At 58.7% G+C, this 15043-nt stretch overlaps 1 protein-coding gene across 2 annotated transcripts; it reads left to right on the forward strand.

Moving 5' to 3' along the window:
- Window positions 1-906: 906 nt before the first annotated feature.
- On the forward strand, window positions 907-14335 carry DUSP14 (dual specificity phosphatase 14). Of its 2 annotated transcripts, XM_054847971.1 has the most exons (3): window positions 925-1095; window positions 11401-11499; window positions 13013-14335. In XM_054847971.1, the coding sequence occupies exon 3, from the start codon at window positions 13131-13133 to the stop codon at window positions 13725-13727; it is 597 nt and encodes a 198-aa protein (XP_054703946.1). In that variant the 5' UTR covers window positions 925-1095; window positions 11401-11499; window positions 13013-13130; the 3' UTR covers window positions 13728-14335. The 2 variants fall into 2 exon arrangements, with proteins under 2 accessions (XP_054703947.1, XP_054703946.1); XM_054847972.1 differs by lacking the exon at window positions 11401-11499 and having other exon boundaries at window positions 907-1095.
- Window positions 14336-15043: the final 708 nt, after the last annotated feature.

Genomic DNA, 15043 nt, shown 5'->3' on the forward strand with positions numbered 1-15043 from the left:
CCCCAGCGCCAGGCAGCCTTGTCCCACGGAGCAGACCCTTCCACCTTAGCCCGATGGTTTCCAGCCAAAGCCAAACTCTCCCCTTTGCCGTGCGGATCCCCCTGCCCACGCCATCACTCCATGGGGACACCAGCATGACACCAATGAGGAGCCATGGGAGCGAGGGGACCCGGGCCACCCTCCTTGCTCTCCCCCGGTTCCCAGCGCAGGGAGGAGAGAGCCGCAGCTGTGGCTCGGGGACGTCCCGAGTCCACAAAACCCAGGCTCAGCTCCCTCTCCTAGGGCTGCCCCCCCCCCACAGGGACCCCCCCTTGTCCTCACGCACTCTGGCGGGGTCCCCATGGGGACACGACGTGTCCCACCCCTAACAGGCACTTTGCCATGCCCCTTCGTGGACCCTGCCACATCCCCCTCCCCACACGTTGTCACGTTCCCACAGGGACACTGCCACATCCCCACAGGCCCCTGGCGTGTCCCGCACAGACTCTGCCACAGCCCCGGAGGGACCCCACCAGGTCCCTTCATGGCCTCTGCCACATCCTCATCCCCCCCAGGGACCCTCACTTGTCCCCATCCCCGCAGGGACCCCACCGCAACCCCACGCACTCTGGCAGGGTCCCCGTGGGGACACGACACGTCCCACCCCTAACAGGGACCCCACCACATCTCCATCCCCACACGGACCCTCTCCCATCCCCAGCGGGGCCCCGCCACGTCCCTTCATTGACTCTGGCACATCGCCCCAGGGACCCCCAACTCGCCCCCACACACTGACTCCCCGCGGAGACGGCCGGGGCCGAGGGAAGCGCTGACACTCCCCACCCGCTGCGGGACACCGGCCCCCGGCCCCTCGGGCAGCGGCGCCTTTAAGGCTGGGCCGGGCGCCAGCTGCCTCCGCCCCGGGGCAGAGCCGGGCGGGCCGGGCCCCGCCGTAGCCTGGTAACCGCCGCTCGGCGGGCGGAGGGCGGCCCCGGCAGCGCCGCGGTCAGGTGGCAGCCCGAGAGACGGAGCCCGGCTGCCGCCCGATAAAAGTCCTGCCCCGCCGCCGCCCGCCACGGCCGCGAGGGAGCGCGGAGCCGCCGCCGAGGAGCCATGGTAAGAGCGGGCCGGGCTCTCGCCGAGCGGGGCGGGAGGGGGAGGGGGCAGCGGGGCCGGGCCCCGGGAGAGGGGCCGGGGAGGGGGCGCTGGGCCCCGCGGGGGCGGAGGGGGGCGCGGGGCTCGGGCTCGCCCCCGCCCGGGGCCGGCAGCCAGCGCCGCCTGCCACGGCTGCTCCGGCCGGCGGGGGCCGGGCTGCCGGGGGCTGCTGGCTTCGCCGGCTTTCCCCGCTGCTTCTGCGTTATTTACGGCTCACCCTGGTAAATCCGCCTTCAGGCGCCCTCCCCGGGAGGCAGGGCAGCTCCGGCTGCGAGACCACCGACCTCCCCTCCGCCCGGTGCCCCAACCCTTCATCGTGGCCTCAGGTCTGCCCGCACCGGCGGTCCCACGGGGAGGCCGGGAGATGCCCCCGCCGGAGCGGGGTGCCCAGGGAGAGCGGAGCAGCGCCCCGGCGCAGCGGGCTGGATGCAGCCCCGGCGGCCCCGGCCCGGCTGCCCACGCTGTGGCCATCGCCAGGGTCGGGACGGTCCCGCCGTGGGTCGGGACGGCGCTGGCTGCGGTGGGACGGTGCGGGCGGCCGTGCCGGAAGGTGCCCAAAAAGAGCAGGACAAGGCAAAAACCTGCTGGCGGGTGGTTAAACCCCGAGCGAGCCTGGCTGGAGAGAGGGAGTTGTTCCAGATCTGCACCAGAATAGCCAGGTACGGAGGTCGGGTGTTTCCTCGACGTGGAAACAAGCCTCAGCCCACACCGCGGTACCGGCAGTGCCGGAGCAGAGCGTGCATCCCTGGCTCCCGCCCGTCAGGGTGCCAGCTGCCCCCAGCACCCCGGCTCGCAGGGCACCCCGGTGCCTGCAAACCCTGGCGCGTGCCTGTGGCTGGCTGGCCTCAAAACCAAACCGGTTGTGTGCGTGGCCCTTGACTCAGCTCCGGAGTAGCTGCTTTGAGCAACACTAGTAATCAATGAGTGGCATTTGGCTGTAGGGAGACGGGGAAGGATTATAACCTGTTCGACTGGGTGGCAAATGAGTCTTTTATTCTGAAGCTCTGAGTATTGACAGATGTCCTAATATCACGTTGCAAGTTCAATTTATCCCTAATGCCGCTGCCACAGGAATGGTGGAGGGATTAGCACTGACAAAACACTGTTCTCCCTTATGATACACCGGATCAGCTGTCCCTGCTCTGGCAGGGAGTAGATTCCCCCCTGGGCCTCTCCATCCACCTTGGTGCATGCCACGGTCCCTGTGGCTGGGACAGGCTCTGGAGCACTCCAGCTCCCAAGCCACGAAAACCAAGAGTCCCCAGTTTGGAGGGCGTGTGTCAGTTCCCACCGGCAGAGATCTGCTGCCACGACTTGACTAACGCGACCCTGGTGAACATCAGGAGGGGAGCAGTAATGCAGCAGGTTTTAATCAATTTATGCCTAGAAGGCGTGAACGTGCAGCTCTGCCTGTCCTTCCTGTCCCTGGGGGTTCGCCTGGGTCCTGGACAGAGGCACACGCATCCCGCTCCCCTCCAGAAACAAAGGTGAAAGCCCAGGGATTTCATCCGAGCCCTCGCTGCTCTGCAGGGTCTGCTCCAGGCTCTGACACTGCCTCCTTGGTCAGGGCAATACTGAAATGTGCACGGCTTAATCCAGTACCTGATCCCAGCTGGAATCTCAGTGCTGGAAAGGCAGAGAGCTCATGCTGCTCTAGTGCTAGAAATGCATAGGGTATGGGGGAAAGTCTTCTAAACCAGACGTTACAGGAGGGAGGAAAGAAGTGCAAAACCCTGCACATGAAGGTCTCAAACAGACCTCTGTTTTGAGAGTTGGGACCAGCTTTGTCCCAGGGAGCCGGCACATGGCACATCTGGGCATCCAGGCAGAAGCCAGGGATGAGGGGAAAAGGCATCCGGGCAAGGCAGCGGGTACAGGCAGCAGCTTTGCTCCTGCTCACCACATGCTGGCCCCAGAAGAGCTGTCTACATGACGCCATTCACCAGCACAGCTGAGAAGCCTTCCAGGCTTCCTGCCACCACTGCAGAACCTCCCTTCCTGGGGTCACCTGCCGGGGTGGCCTTCCCTAGAAGGTGGGGGTCATGCCTTGAGCCGGGTACAGGAGCTTCTCCCAGCCCTTTTCCTCTCCAGGTGCACAACCCTTGCCACACACACGCTGATTTATCACTTCAAATAAGACAGGCCAAGCAACCGTAATGCAAACGGAAATGTGACCGTCTAGCAGATAGGGCTCTGGCATTTGGAAATAGCTGAGAAATCTCTGAACAGCAGCCCCAGCTCCCTGGCTGCTTGGAAATAAAACCTTGAACTAGAAGGCAAATGCACTGCCCACCCCCCTTCCTTGGGCACGGCGGGGCTGGGGAGCACTCCCTGGTGCCAGCACTACAGCTCATGGGATGGTCTCACACAGCTACTCTCCCGCTTCTAAAAAAAAAAAAAAAAATCAGGCAGGTTTTAGTTTCCCAGCAGGAAGGCTCAACAGGTACCACCACACTCACTCCAGCCCTGCGCCCCACAGCCAGGTTGGGGTACCTGGCCTGATGAGACTTAATTCTTCCCTCTGTGGGGAAGGTCCCTTCCCACTGCGGGGAGGCTGAGCAGCAGCTCACAGGGGCAGGAGTCCTGGTTTGCGAAGAAAACTTGAATTTGCTCCACGTCCCTTCCGCTGAGCAAAATATAATTTCACCAAGCCCGGAGCAGACAGAGCTACATATCAGGAGGCGAGGGGCGCTGGCCCTGCGCTGCTTACATGGGAAGCATTTGCTACTGCATGTAAACTTGATTTCCAACTAATTGATTAAAATTGGCCTCCCTTCCTGTTACCCTAAGCAACCCCATCGATGTGCTCAGAAGGTGACCTCATTCCTTACAGCTGTTGCTGGCGGGCGCAGCCGACCAGCCCATTCCCATCCTGCTTTCTTGCTGCTCTCCCTTCAGCTCTTGCTTCCTGCTTTTACTGCCCCATGCCAAACCACTGCCTGGCCTTGGAAAGCGTGGGCAGCCCCTGCCCACAGGGGATTCCTCCACGGGGGGAGTGTCACAGTCAGGTTTACCAGGGGGTGCCAGGCTTTGAGACCCCCCGGAGAAGCGGGGCTGCATTCAGAGCACACACCAGTTGGCAGTACCCTTGGAACAGCTCCGGGTGAGCGCCAGCATGGAAGCACCAGACAGTTTCCACGGCACGTTGCAGTGAATTTGCAGCTGCCTTCAATTTTATGGGTTTTGAGGTGGGCTGGCAGGGTCAGGGCACAGCCCTGCCACATAAGCAAGAGGCACAACCCCCGGCAGCGTAGACCTGGGCGAGCTCCACGGTGCGAGCTGAGCAGCCCAGGTCCCAGCAGAGAGCAGGGTCACAGACGAGCAAACTCACCAGGTCCCTGTGTTTTGTTCAACTAATAAGGAAGAGATTGTGCCCCTCCTGCCAAGCTGTGACTACGCAGGGAAAAACAAGGCTCCAGCTTGCAGCGCCCTGGGAGCCAGAGCCAGGCATGGGTCCGCTCCCCGAGCATGCCCCAGCTCCTCTCCTTCCATGTCCTCCCAGGGTCACACACACTCCGACACGGGAAGCAGGGGAGCTTTTCTAAGCCACCTGCAATCCAGATGCCATCAGCTGGCAGTGAAATAAGCTGTAGCCCTTCAGAACAGATGATATCTCCACTTGGGGTTCAAAAACAGCCCTTGATGTTCAGCCGACTACAGAACTGAGGCTGCACACAACTGTAGGATCCCATTCATGCCTCCTCAAGGCTTAATTCTGGTTTTTTAAAGAGTGTTTCATGCACCCGACCAGAGTTTTTAAGTAAGATGCAGATGGCCACACTACTGGCACGTACCGGGGCCCCGCAGGTAAGCCCTGTGCCCCCGCTGCTTTCTCCAAGCAACTGGCACGCAGAGCACGGCGCATTAGAGCCGGCAGCTCTAAAATAACAGACACTGCTTTAAAAAGAAAGATGGTTTGTTTTTCTTGCATAAAATCCCCTTGCTGGTTGCTGAGGGAAGCTTGTCCCCAGAGCGGAGCGGCTGTATCACGCAGGATTTTATAAATACCAGCCTGCTCTAGGTTGCACCCGCGCCTGCTCCCCGTCTCGCTCTGCCCCTGCACGCCAGCCCGGAGCTCTCCCCGTGGCGAGAGGTTTTGCTCGCAGCTGGCAGGATCCAGCTGTCAAGCGGAGAGGAAGCAGCCCTGCCTGTTCCCACTCCACAGCGGCAAGGAGGGGGCGGCTGCGTGGCAGGGAGTGCGTAACGTGCCCGTGGGCAGGCTCTGCTGCCTCGCCAAGGAAATAGTGGCAGTGTGCAGAAAGAGTCCGTGGAGCTGCCTCCCCCTGCCTGGGAGAGGCACGCAGGCAGCCGGGGACCCTGGCCAATGGGCCAAGTAACATCCTCAGATGGATGCTTCCAAAAACCTCACCACCTGCTTTTTCTGCTCATTTGGTGCTGGAAGAATAGCAGATCAGGGAGCCAAGCTTTGGCTCACAGAGTGAGGAGGGGCCGAGGGTCTGGCAGAGCCCCACTAGACATTTGGGAGCACATTGGGCTGATTTTGCAGTCCTCAACCATAAGGCACCCCCCGATGGTGTGTAAACGCTTGCAGTGCTACCCATGCATTTTGGAATCGCTCGTTTAACCCCTCGTAAGTTTGCTCAGCGTATTAACCTCTGCAGCCTGGTCACATACCAGGGCTCGGTGGCGCAAGGCGCCTGCGGCACAAGCAGAGACTGGCCGCAAGAGCGAGGATGCTGCTCCTGGGCTGCAGGAGGCAGCTGGGTGAGGCTTGCCCAGCCCTGGCCTTACCCGAGCCTGCCCAGAGCACCAGGCACCCCATCGGCGCCCGTGGAAGGGAGATGAACTGTGACGCAGGAGCGCCTGCTGTCACCCCTGCAAAGGCAGCGTCGCAGCAGGCTGGGACAGGCTCATCCGTGTTCATCAGCCTGGAGAGCTGGCTCGGGTCACGGGAGCAGCCTGAATTCCAGGTGTGTGGAGGAGGCAGTGCCGCACCGGGGGGGGAAACAAGGCTTTGTGCTCGTGGACTAAACATGTTTGATCTGGGGTCGTTGAGCAAGGATAAGCCTGGGACCTTTTGCGGCCGTACCCTGCGAGTTTCTTGTGTAAAGGGGAGTCACGCCTGAAACACGCCACGAAACCTTTGGGAAGTTACCAGCGTGTTCTTGCAAACACGGGGGACCCGGTTGTGCTGGGTGCTGCACAAGCAGCCAGGCCTGCTCAGAGCTTTGGGTAGACAGATTATTATCTTGATTTAACATCTGACAGCTTCCATCCTGTGCTCGCCTGAGAGGGTAACGCAGGCTGCAAGCAGGAATCAATCAGGGTTCAGTCGAGGCATTCTCTGTCACGGCCCAAGTCACTCCACCATCCCCTCCTGCTTTCCCTTCCTTCTTTTCCACTTCAAAACCAAACTACTCGTCCCTTCCATCACGAGGACATGCTGATGGCTCTGAACCACAAGCCTAAGAGGCGTCTGTACCAGCTTCAGGAGCCCATCCACGATGGCCAAAGGCAGGAAAGCAAAGACCCCAGTGGAGCAGTGAGCTGCGGTCACTGCTGTGACGCCCGGGAGAGGCAAGCCTGCCCGCGGCCTCAAGCCCACTTTGAACTCCCATGGACTCAGCGTGAGCAAGACCTGACCCTGAGAATGGCTGCAGTTTGTGCTCTCTGCTGAAATTTATTTTAAATGCTGTTCTCCAAGACCGTTTCTGAAGCAATTTGCTGTTCAGCCTGGCTAGGAAGAGCCCTGAGCAGGCTCGTTCATTCAGCGCCTGCAATATTGACTCTTCTCTTTACTGCAGCATTAGAGAGCATTTGTCATCTCCAAAATGAATAACTTTGCCTCTCCTGGGAAGGCGGAGAAGGCTTGCTTCAGTACTGACATTTCACATACCCAACCCACAAACCTGCTTCGAATCCCAGATGATGCTCTGGGAATAAAACCAGGGGCTTCGGTGTCTGCTCTATCAGCAGTGAGGCCCACGACTCACCTAGTCCTCCCCACGCACTAAACTTGCCGAGTACCACTCGGACCCTGCCCTCCGCACCCCTCCGAGGATGCCCAGCTTGGCCACAGCCCTCCAGCAGCGCTGGGGCAGGAGCAGCAGAACGGCTGCCAGAACACTGGGGGCACCCAGCAGCCAAGCCAGAGTGGGACCAGCCGTCCCTCCCCACCCGGTAAGCTGGGTACCGAGTCCCACAGCTGCAGAATTTCGTATGGTCCAGGGGGAGAAGGGCCCGAGAGATGCTCTCACCCCTGCCAAGTACCAGCTACGGTGCCGTGTTACTGACACAATCCAATGCAAACCGCAAGTCTTACTCAAGTCCCTCAGGAACAAGCCACAGCCTCTGCTCTCAAGCCAGAGGAGCCCTTAAAAACAAAAATTTTAAAAAAAGCCCCTACCTCAAAAGTCAGAGAAAGCCACCCAGCAGCACCGGAATAAGAGACCAGAAGCCAAGACTTGCCAGTTCATTGTCTGGAGACCAACAAGCAAGGCTCTCCCCTCCTGTCCTAGAGATCACAGTGTATTTAACTAACATCTGCCTGCTTGCTTCTGTCTTTTGAGCTTCCAGAGCTCTTTTCAAGCTTTTCTCAGGAGATCCAGGAGCCAAGAATGCTTTCCTGTGGGAATTTCAGCCTTTGTTAGCAGGACTGCATTCCCAGGAACGAAAGCAAGAAAAACAAACTCCAGCTATTGCAAGATTTGGAAGAACAGAGCCATGAGCATTGCCAGCAGCAACCTTTCTGAGGGACTGGACCACCTGATACGCAAACTACTACATCAACATCGTTGTATTGCTTTTGAAACCCCCGTGCCTGGACAGGAGCCGCTCTGATGCCAGGAAATCCAGCCCAGGTAGATACAACCCAGTGTCAAACTGGTCAGCCCTGCGAAGGCACACACCACCAGTCTTCATGGGAGCAGCTACCATGGGCAAAGCACCTGCCCCTTCTCCCAGCAGACCCGACCGCAGATGAACCACGCAGCTTGGCCTCGAGGTACAGCAGAAACACACACGGTGCCCGATACGAGCCAGCCAGACTTACCTGAGTGGTGGGTCTGCAGGGAGCTGGTGGGTCTGCAGGGTGAGGTCCCAACCGCAGCGGGTGCTGGAGAAGCATCCCCTCATCATAAACCTGCACCCAAGGACAGCACTGGCCAGGAGCTGTGTGGAAAGGACCTGGAAGCTTTGAAGACTGGAATCATCTCCAGGCTGTAATTACCCACTCACTTCCCCCACCCCTGATTATGCAGATGAGAGAAATGGCCGAACCCACCAATCTGCAGGGGAGGGAGGAGGCTGCACTGGTCCTGCCTCCGTGTCACCTGGGCTAGAGACCCCAAGGCGGCGGGGGGGGGTCCCCAGCCCTCCCCAGCTGGGTGAGCACGTGGCAGTAGCTGGTCTCCGTGCATGGGAAAGACCAAGGCAGAATCTAGAAAGGGGCTTGCTGTGGGTCAGGGCTGTTACATGATTAATTAATCCATTAATTGGAGTCAGCTCAGCAAATGAGGATGTGGTAGCAGGAGCACCTGGTTGCTACCAGCCCACCACCAGCCAGTCTTTGCCCGAAGGACCATGCTGCGCCCTCTGGGAATTCCGCCCCTTCGCAGGAAACCACAACCACATCCCATCTCCTTTGGAGGGCGGCTGTCGGCTGCTCCTGCAGAGACAGCCCCGGTTCTGACCCCTCGGCGTAACAGCCCGCACCGCCTCCCATCACCGTCTCGCGGCCCAGGTGCGGCGTGCCGGGGAGCACCCGCAGCCCCCTCGCAGGGTGATGAGCCAGCTGGGACAGGCTCCAGCACCTCGGGGACACTGACTTCAGGCAGGTGTGACCAGCTCAGCCTACACAACCACTCAGAAACTCAAACCAAGAAGAAACAGGAGAAGATGGGGTTTTTTTTCCCGTGAGACGGTGCAAACTGGCTGTCTCGGTGCAGCTCTCCCCGTCTCTGTGCAGAGGCTGAATGAGGCACAGCTGGACCTGCGGCCAGCACCTCTCCCCGTGCCCCGTTTGCCGCTGTGCTGGCCTGTTTGGCCGCTGTCCTTTGCAGGTATCACGGGTGGCACAGCCAGGGCTGAGCTGTGTGTGTGCCTCGTTTGATCTTGAGCTCTTTTTCTCTTTTTGCAATGGCTGGGAAGAGGTTTTTCACTCTTTTCCTCTCTCTCTGCCCCAGCACAATGATGGGAACTACTGCATGAAGAGCAACAGTGTTGGATTACAGCGGGACGCGGCAGGATAAATTGGGTGTGTTAAGAAAGGCAAATGGAGTTTTACAGGAGCAAAAGAGCAGGCTTTAGGCGAGCCTTTGTCTGAAGCTGGCAGGGGCCGGGCAGGAGGGTTAGGAGAAGGTGCAGCCATCAGGACAGATAAGGACTCGCACCCGCAAGCCTGGTGGTAGCTCCACATCATCAGCCGAAGGCGCCGCACCCTGCGCGCAGCCTCTGCCATCCGAGGCAGACGAGGCCCCTTTCATTTTCAGGCTCCCCGCGAGCCAGCAGCTGCTCAGCCTGGTACGTGTGGGCAGGAGGACCGTGGCTCTGTCACATGCCTGAGACAGCATGTCGCAGTCGGTGGCATCCCAGCCAGCTCCCGCCGTGAAACACGGGAAGGGCTGCTGGCACCTGCCCCTCTGCCTTAGCAGCTTCCCCCCCCCCCCGGCATCTGCTCCTGCCAGGGCTGGGCAGCACCTTCCGCTGCCAGGCACTTGGTCTGAGGGAGCGCAGCAGCCTTATCTCTGCTTATATAATGAACTCCTCTCCAAAACATTAACTCTTTCTGGACAAGAAGCTGTTCCGGTTCGAGCAGAGGCAGCGCTGCCTGGTGTCGGCCATTTGGAGCCCCGGGGAAGCGGTGTGTAGCTGGGACACGGGACTGTGGGCATCCATCCGCGTTCCCTGTTGGCCCCAAAATCCACCCCGTTCCCCCGCCGCTGCCGACAGCAAGCGGAGGTGGGACAGACGGGCACCTCCTTTGCACTGCTCCTCTCTTCCCGGGCGAGTAGCATGGCCTATGGCAGGACGCCGCTCATCCGTCCATCTCTGCTCCACGCGATGCCGTCTCGGGTGGCTGCTCGGGCGCAGGCGGTGAGCGGTGTGCGGGCAGTTCGCTGCCAGCCCGGCGGCAGCAGAGTTTGCAGAGCAAGCCCAGCCTGTCACATGCAAATGTCTGGATAAGTTGCTGCCTGCAAACAGGAACCATTTTATGGAAAGCAGCAAAGCCCTTCCCAAACCGCCCCGAGGAGCGCTCCGAGTTCCCCTGGGGAGCAGTCGGAGCCCAGGCGTAGCAGCGTGGATGTGGGGCAGGCGAGCGTGCTCAACCCCAAGCAGCGTATCAGGGCCCCACCGGGCAGAGATTCGGGTGCCCTGGTCCGTGGGAGCCAGGCCAGGACGGTGCTGCCCTGCTCCAGAGGCGCCGAGGCACCAGCGGGCCCGTGGCAGGCGAGCGGGGCGAGGTGCCGTGGCAGCGCCCGCCGGCCTTTCCCGCAGCACGTTTGCAGGTTGTCCTCTGCTAACGTTTCCCAGCCATCCTCGAGGGAGGTGTGGCATTATAAAAAAATCCCGTTTGGGTTCGTCATTTGGCTTCCGGCCGGCTTGTCTCAGCTCCCCAGCGCTGCCAGAGCCTCCCAGCCCGCCCTGCCTCCCAGCAGCCCTGCGCTGCGGCCGTGCTGGCACAGGTCCCGGTGCGGCACTGTGCGCGGCCTCCCTGGCCAGCCACCACGCCTGCCCAACGCGCCGGGACCCTCCGGCCACGGCAGCTCTCCCTTCTCTGACCCCGGCTCCAAAGCTAAGCTGTCCCGTTTCCCCCTCGCTCCCGCTCCGGAGCTCAGCGTAACCCCAACTCCAGCAGCTCTCGGTGCAGGACCAGGCAGCACGGCCCTTGCAGCGGGGCTCCTGGGACGGTGTGCTTTGGGCACCGTCAAAAAAAGCGCAGACCTGCACCAGCTGTCTGGGACTAGGCGAGTGTCTTGGCGGATGCTAAAGGAGATGTTAGAGCAAATTAATTAATTACACTTTTTTTTTTTTGAGTCATGACTTTTGTGCCAGCCTCGGATTCCTCTGGGCTGACCGTGATTTTGAACGCTGTGTTGGCAGCGGTTGGTGACAGTATGCTGTCAGCACCGAGTGCCTTCCCGAGGCCTCTGTCCCTCCCCGAGGAGCAGGCAGGGAAGCCGTGCTCCTCCCTCAGACAACACCTAAATCGAGTGGCTTCAACACACCTCCGCGGAGAGGGCTGCCTGGTGTCCCTTTGGGTCCGGCACAGATCCCAGTAAACCCCGCGCTCTCTTCCCTCCCCAGCTCAGCGTTGGACACGCTCTATGAGACACCCGTGCTTCAGCAGCCCACAGCGCCCGTGAGCCGGTCGGTGATCTGGAGCAGGACAGTTTGTTACCGAGCGTAAGTGCCCGAATCCTTTGCGTTGTCAGTAACATCTATTTGAGAGCAGGGATTTCCCCTGCTCAAAGGACTTTATTCCTTTGAAAAGCCATGCCTTTCATTGCCGCTCCAGCTGCGTGACTGCGGTGGGGGTGTCCGCAGGGGAAGCCGAGCGCTCACAGCTGCAGCAAAAATCTTCTTGTCGGGGCATGAACTCTTGCAGCGCCGGCACTTTGGGCCCACGGTTGCAGGAGCTGCTCAAGTGGCTGCCAGCAGGGAACAAGCCACAGAGGAGACCGTGTTATGCTCATTAAGTTACCGTACCGCAAAGCCATGCCAAAAATCCGCTGGCAGCGTTACCAGCCGCTGCTGAGACCTGCTGGCGCTTCCCGGAGTGCGGGATGCAGATGGCTGCACTGCTGCGTCGGGGCCGGGGAAGCTGCAGTCGGGGTCTCTCAGCCCTTTGAGGACTCTCTGACCCGGAGAGTTAACTGCTGCAGGGACAGACGCCCTCTCACTGAGGCGCTGAGCACCCCCAGATCCCCCCTGCACGGCACCCCGTGACCCTTTGGCGGGCTCAGACGTTCCTGGGCAGAGCAGGGACTCCCCAGCCCGTGCTGACCGGAGCCTCTCCCGTGGCACAGCTCTGGCTGGAGACTGCGTAGCTAAAAGGGATTTACAAATTACCAATGCTCCGGGGCTCATCCCCTTGCCTGGGGCTTCTCCACTGGCTTGGGAGAAGTCCTAAAGGGATAGGGGAAACGAAAGCGGGGCTCCTTCCTGGGGGGCATGGCAGAGGTAGGCAGGAACCGTGGCTCACGCAGGCAAGCCCAAGCCTTTGCAGCGCGTGTCTTTCTCCAAAGCATTAGTCAGTCATTAAAGCAGCAGGAAAAGAGCCTCCCTCGTCCCGGCCTCTGCTTCGGTTTTACTCTCAGCTTCTGACATAACCAGGTCACTCTTTCCACACTTCCCCAGCCTAGATGAGAGCCGATTACTGATCTGGATGGACATGACTCATTGCCTTTTCTAATGAGCAACTTTCCTCTGTCGGTGTACTTTGGTGGGGCCTTTCATGTACCTAAAAAAGGAGAAGGGTGGCACTGGGGAGAGGGCAGGGGAATCTAAATTGCCAGCATCTGCACCCAGCCCCGCTGAGCTGTTTCTCACCATCCCCTTGGACTCCGGCCAGGTGTGAAGTTGCTGCTTTTGAGCATGAACAAGGCGTAGCTAATCTTCCACGTGCTAATCCGGGTGAAATGCTGTCCAGGCCCACAGGTAGGCTGCCCAAACCCTCAACGAGTAATTGGAGCTAATTAGGCTGGGAGATTTTATGTTAATATCCGTCCAGGCAATGCCTGGGGGCCCTGTGGTAACAAGCACCGTGCAAACCCAGAACCACCTTACCCCAGGGAGGTTTGCCAGCGGGAGGTTGTCCAGGCCACAGCAGGGCGAGTTGGGTTTTCCTTTTCCCTTGCATAGACGTGGTCTCATCGGCCAGCTGCCCCGCTCATGTGGCATTGCTTGTGTTTTGCAGTGACTAAGCGGAGGAAACTCTTGTTGTCCTAGCACCACCAGGCCAGACAATCCTTCCCTTGGCCGAAGATCCCGTTGGGTCTCTTCCCATAATGGAAGCGTGAGTGCCAAGATCCTCCATGACCTCCAGAAGCCACAACTCCTTACCGAGAACTCTGATGGCTCCACGAATGCTTTCCGAAGGTGCCCTCGGGGGCATCGCCCAGATCACCCCCTCGCTGTACCTGAGCCGGGGCAGCGTTGCCTCTAACCGGCACCTGCTCCTCTCCCGGGGAATCACCTGCATAATCAATGCGACCATCGAGATCCCCAATTTTAACTGGCCCCAGTTTGAATACGTGAAAGTGCCTTTGGCTGACATGCCCAACGCCCCCATCTCCCTGTACTTCGACAGCGTCGCCGACAAGATAAACAGCGTGGCGCGGAAGCACGGGGCCACCTTAGTCCATTGTGCCGCCGGCGTGAGCAGGTCGGCCACCCTCTGCATCGCCTACCTGATGAAGTACCACAAGGTGTCCCTCTTCGAGGCATACAACTGGGTCAAATCGAGACGCCCTGTTATACGCCCCAACGTGGGCTTCTGGAGGCAACTGATAGACTACGAGAGGAAGCTCTTTGGGAAGACGACGGTTAAAATGGTACAGACACCATATGGCATCATCCCAGACGTTTATGAGAGAGAGAGGAGACCCCTGATGCCTTACTGGGGAATTTAATGTGACTGCAGACAGGAAGCATAACAGAAGGGACGCGCTGTTCTGAGTCGACCAGATTGGAGACATTCCCTTCTCCTTCTACAGCCAACTTTGGTTCTTTACCACTCAGCAGAACCTCAACTAATTCTCACCTCACTAACCTGCAAGGCCAACGATTCCCTTCAAAGCATTTCTCTCTACAGGGATTCCCCAACCCGCATTTCTCTGATTTAGCAGAATGAGGTCTCCTTATAAGTTTATTCCTTTCATAAAGCCTCCCTCCCTTTTTTAGTCAGTTTATTAGTATCCTACGAGGAAAGGCCTAAAAGGCATTTGGCAGAGTTAATGAACAAAGTGCGCTTTGTGATGCGGTAGCCTGGATATTTCGTTAATAGCTTGTTTGCTTCCTTGCAAAATCCCGTAGTGGCTAGGGAGCGGCACTAGCACGGAACGAGCGAGGTCCCACTCTACGGCAGCGGGTTTTTCCGAGAGCCAGGAAGGCAGGCGTGCGGGGAGGGGTGCTAGTGCTGGTGTTTTCTTTAACATCTGTAGTGACTCTCAGTATATAGTGTTTGAGATCTTTAGTCAGCTCTTAATCTGTATTAAAAGTTTTTAAAAAAAAAAAAAAAGTGAAGTCAGTCCATGTCGGCCACAAGTAAAATAAAATTTGAATTATTCAAATCAAATAAATACAAAATCCTTTTTCAGTCATTCGATGCTAGGGCAATAGTCCTGGAATACACTTACACTACTGAAAAATGCTGGTGTCTTTTGTGGGTGGAAAGTAAACGGAGATCTTGTCCAAACGTGGCTCAAGACAGACGCGAGAGGTTAACCCTCCCCGCGCTGGACAGCCAAAGAAACGTTAGGAAACTGTGCGCACGGCCGCCTTCCAAGGGGCTGAGCTGTGTTTTCTAATATTCAATCAACCAGTAAATTGGAAGTAGGTAAATCCGCTTGATTACTTAGCTCTAAGTATGGTCGTGATCTGCCTTAGCCCATTTCTAAATCACTTCATTATGTCCTCAAGGTTATGTTGCATTCTAGAATTATTCTGCGCAAAATGGCGATCTGTTCAACCTCCCGGACAAGGATGGCTTTACGGAGAAGGCTTTGCCTTGTTCTGCATGAGACGAGAACGATTCCAACCCGAGACGCGGGAGAAGCCTTTCCACGGCGTAGCCGCTGCCTCCTGGACGTCGCTCCCCTCCCCGCGGACGGGAAGGGACTGCTTTCGTCAGAGCGTAACGGCCACCAGGAGAGCAAGGCAAGTCCGTTCCTCAATGAGACATTTGTGTCCTCTGTTGCATCTCTGAAGGAGGAATACGCAGATTGCT

The sequence above is a fragment of the Grus americana genome, chromosome 19, assembly GCF_028858705.1.
Source record: "Grus americana isolate bGruAme1 chromosome 19, bGruAme1.mat, whole genome shotgun sequence".
NCBI classification, from domain to species: Eukaryota; Metazoa; Chordata; class Aves; order Gruiformes; family Gruidae; genus Grus; species Grus americana.

Coding starts and splice junctions, on each gene's coding strand:
- DUSP14 (XM_054847972.1), top strand. CDS start 13,131: ATGACCTCCAGAAGCCACAACTCCTTACCGAGAACTCTGATGGCTCCA.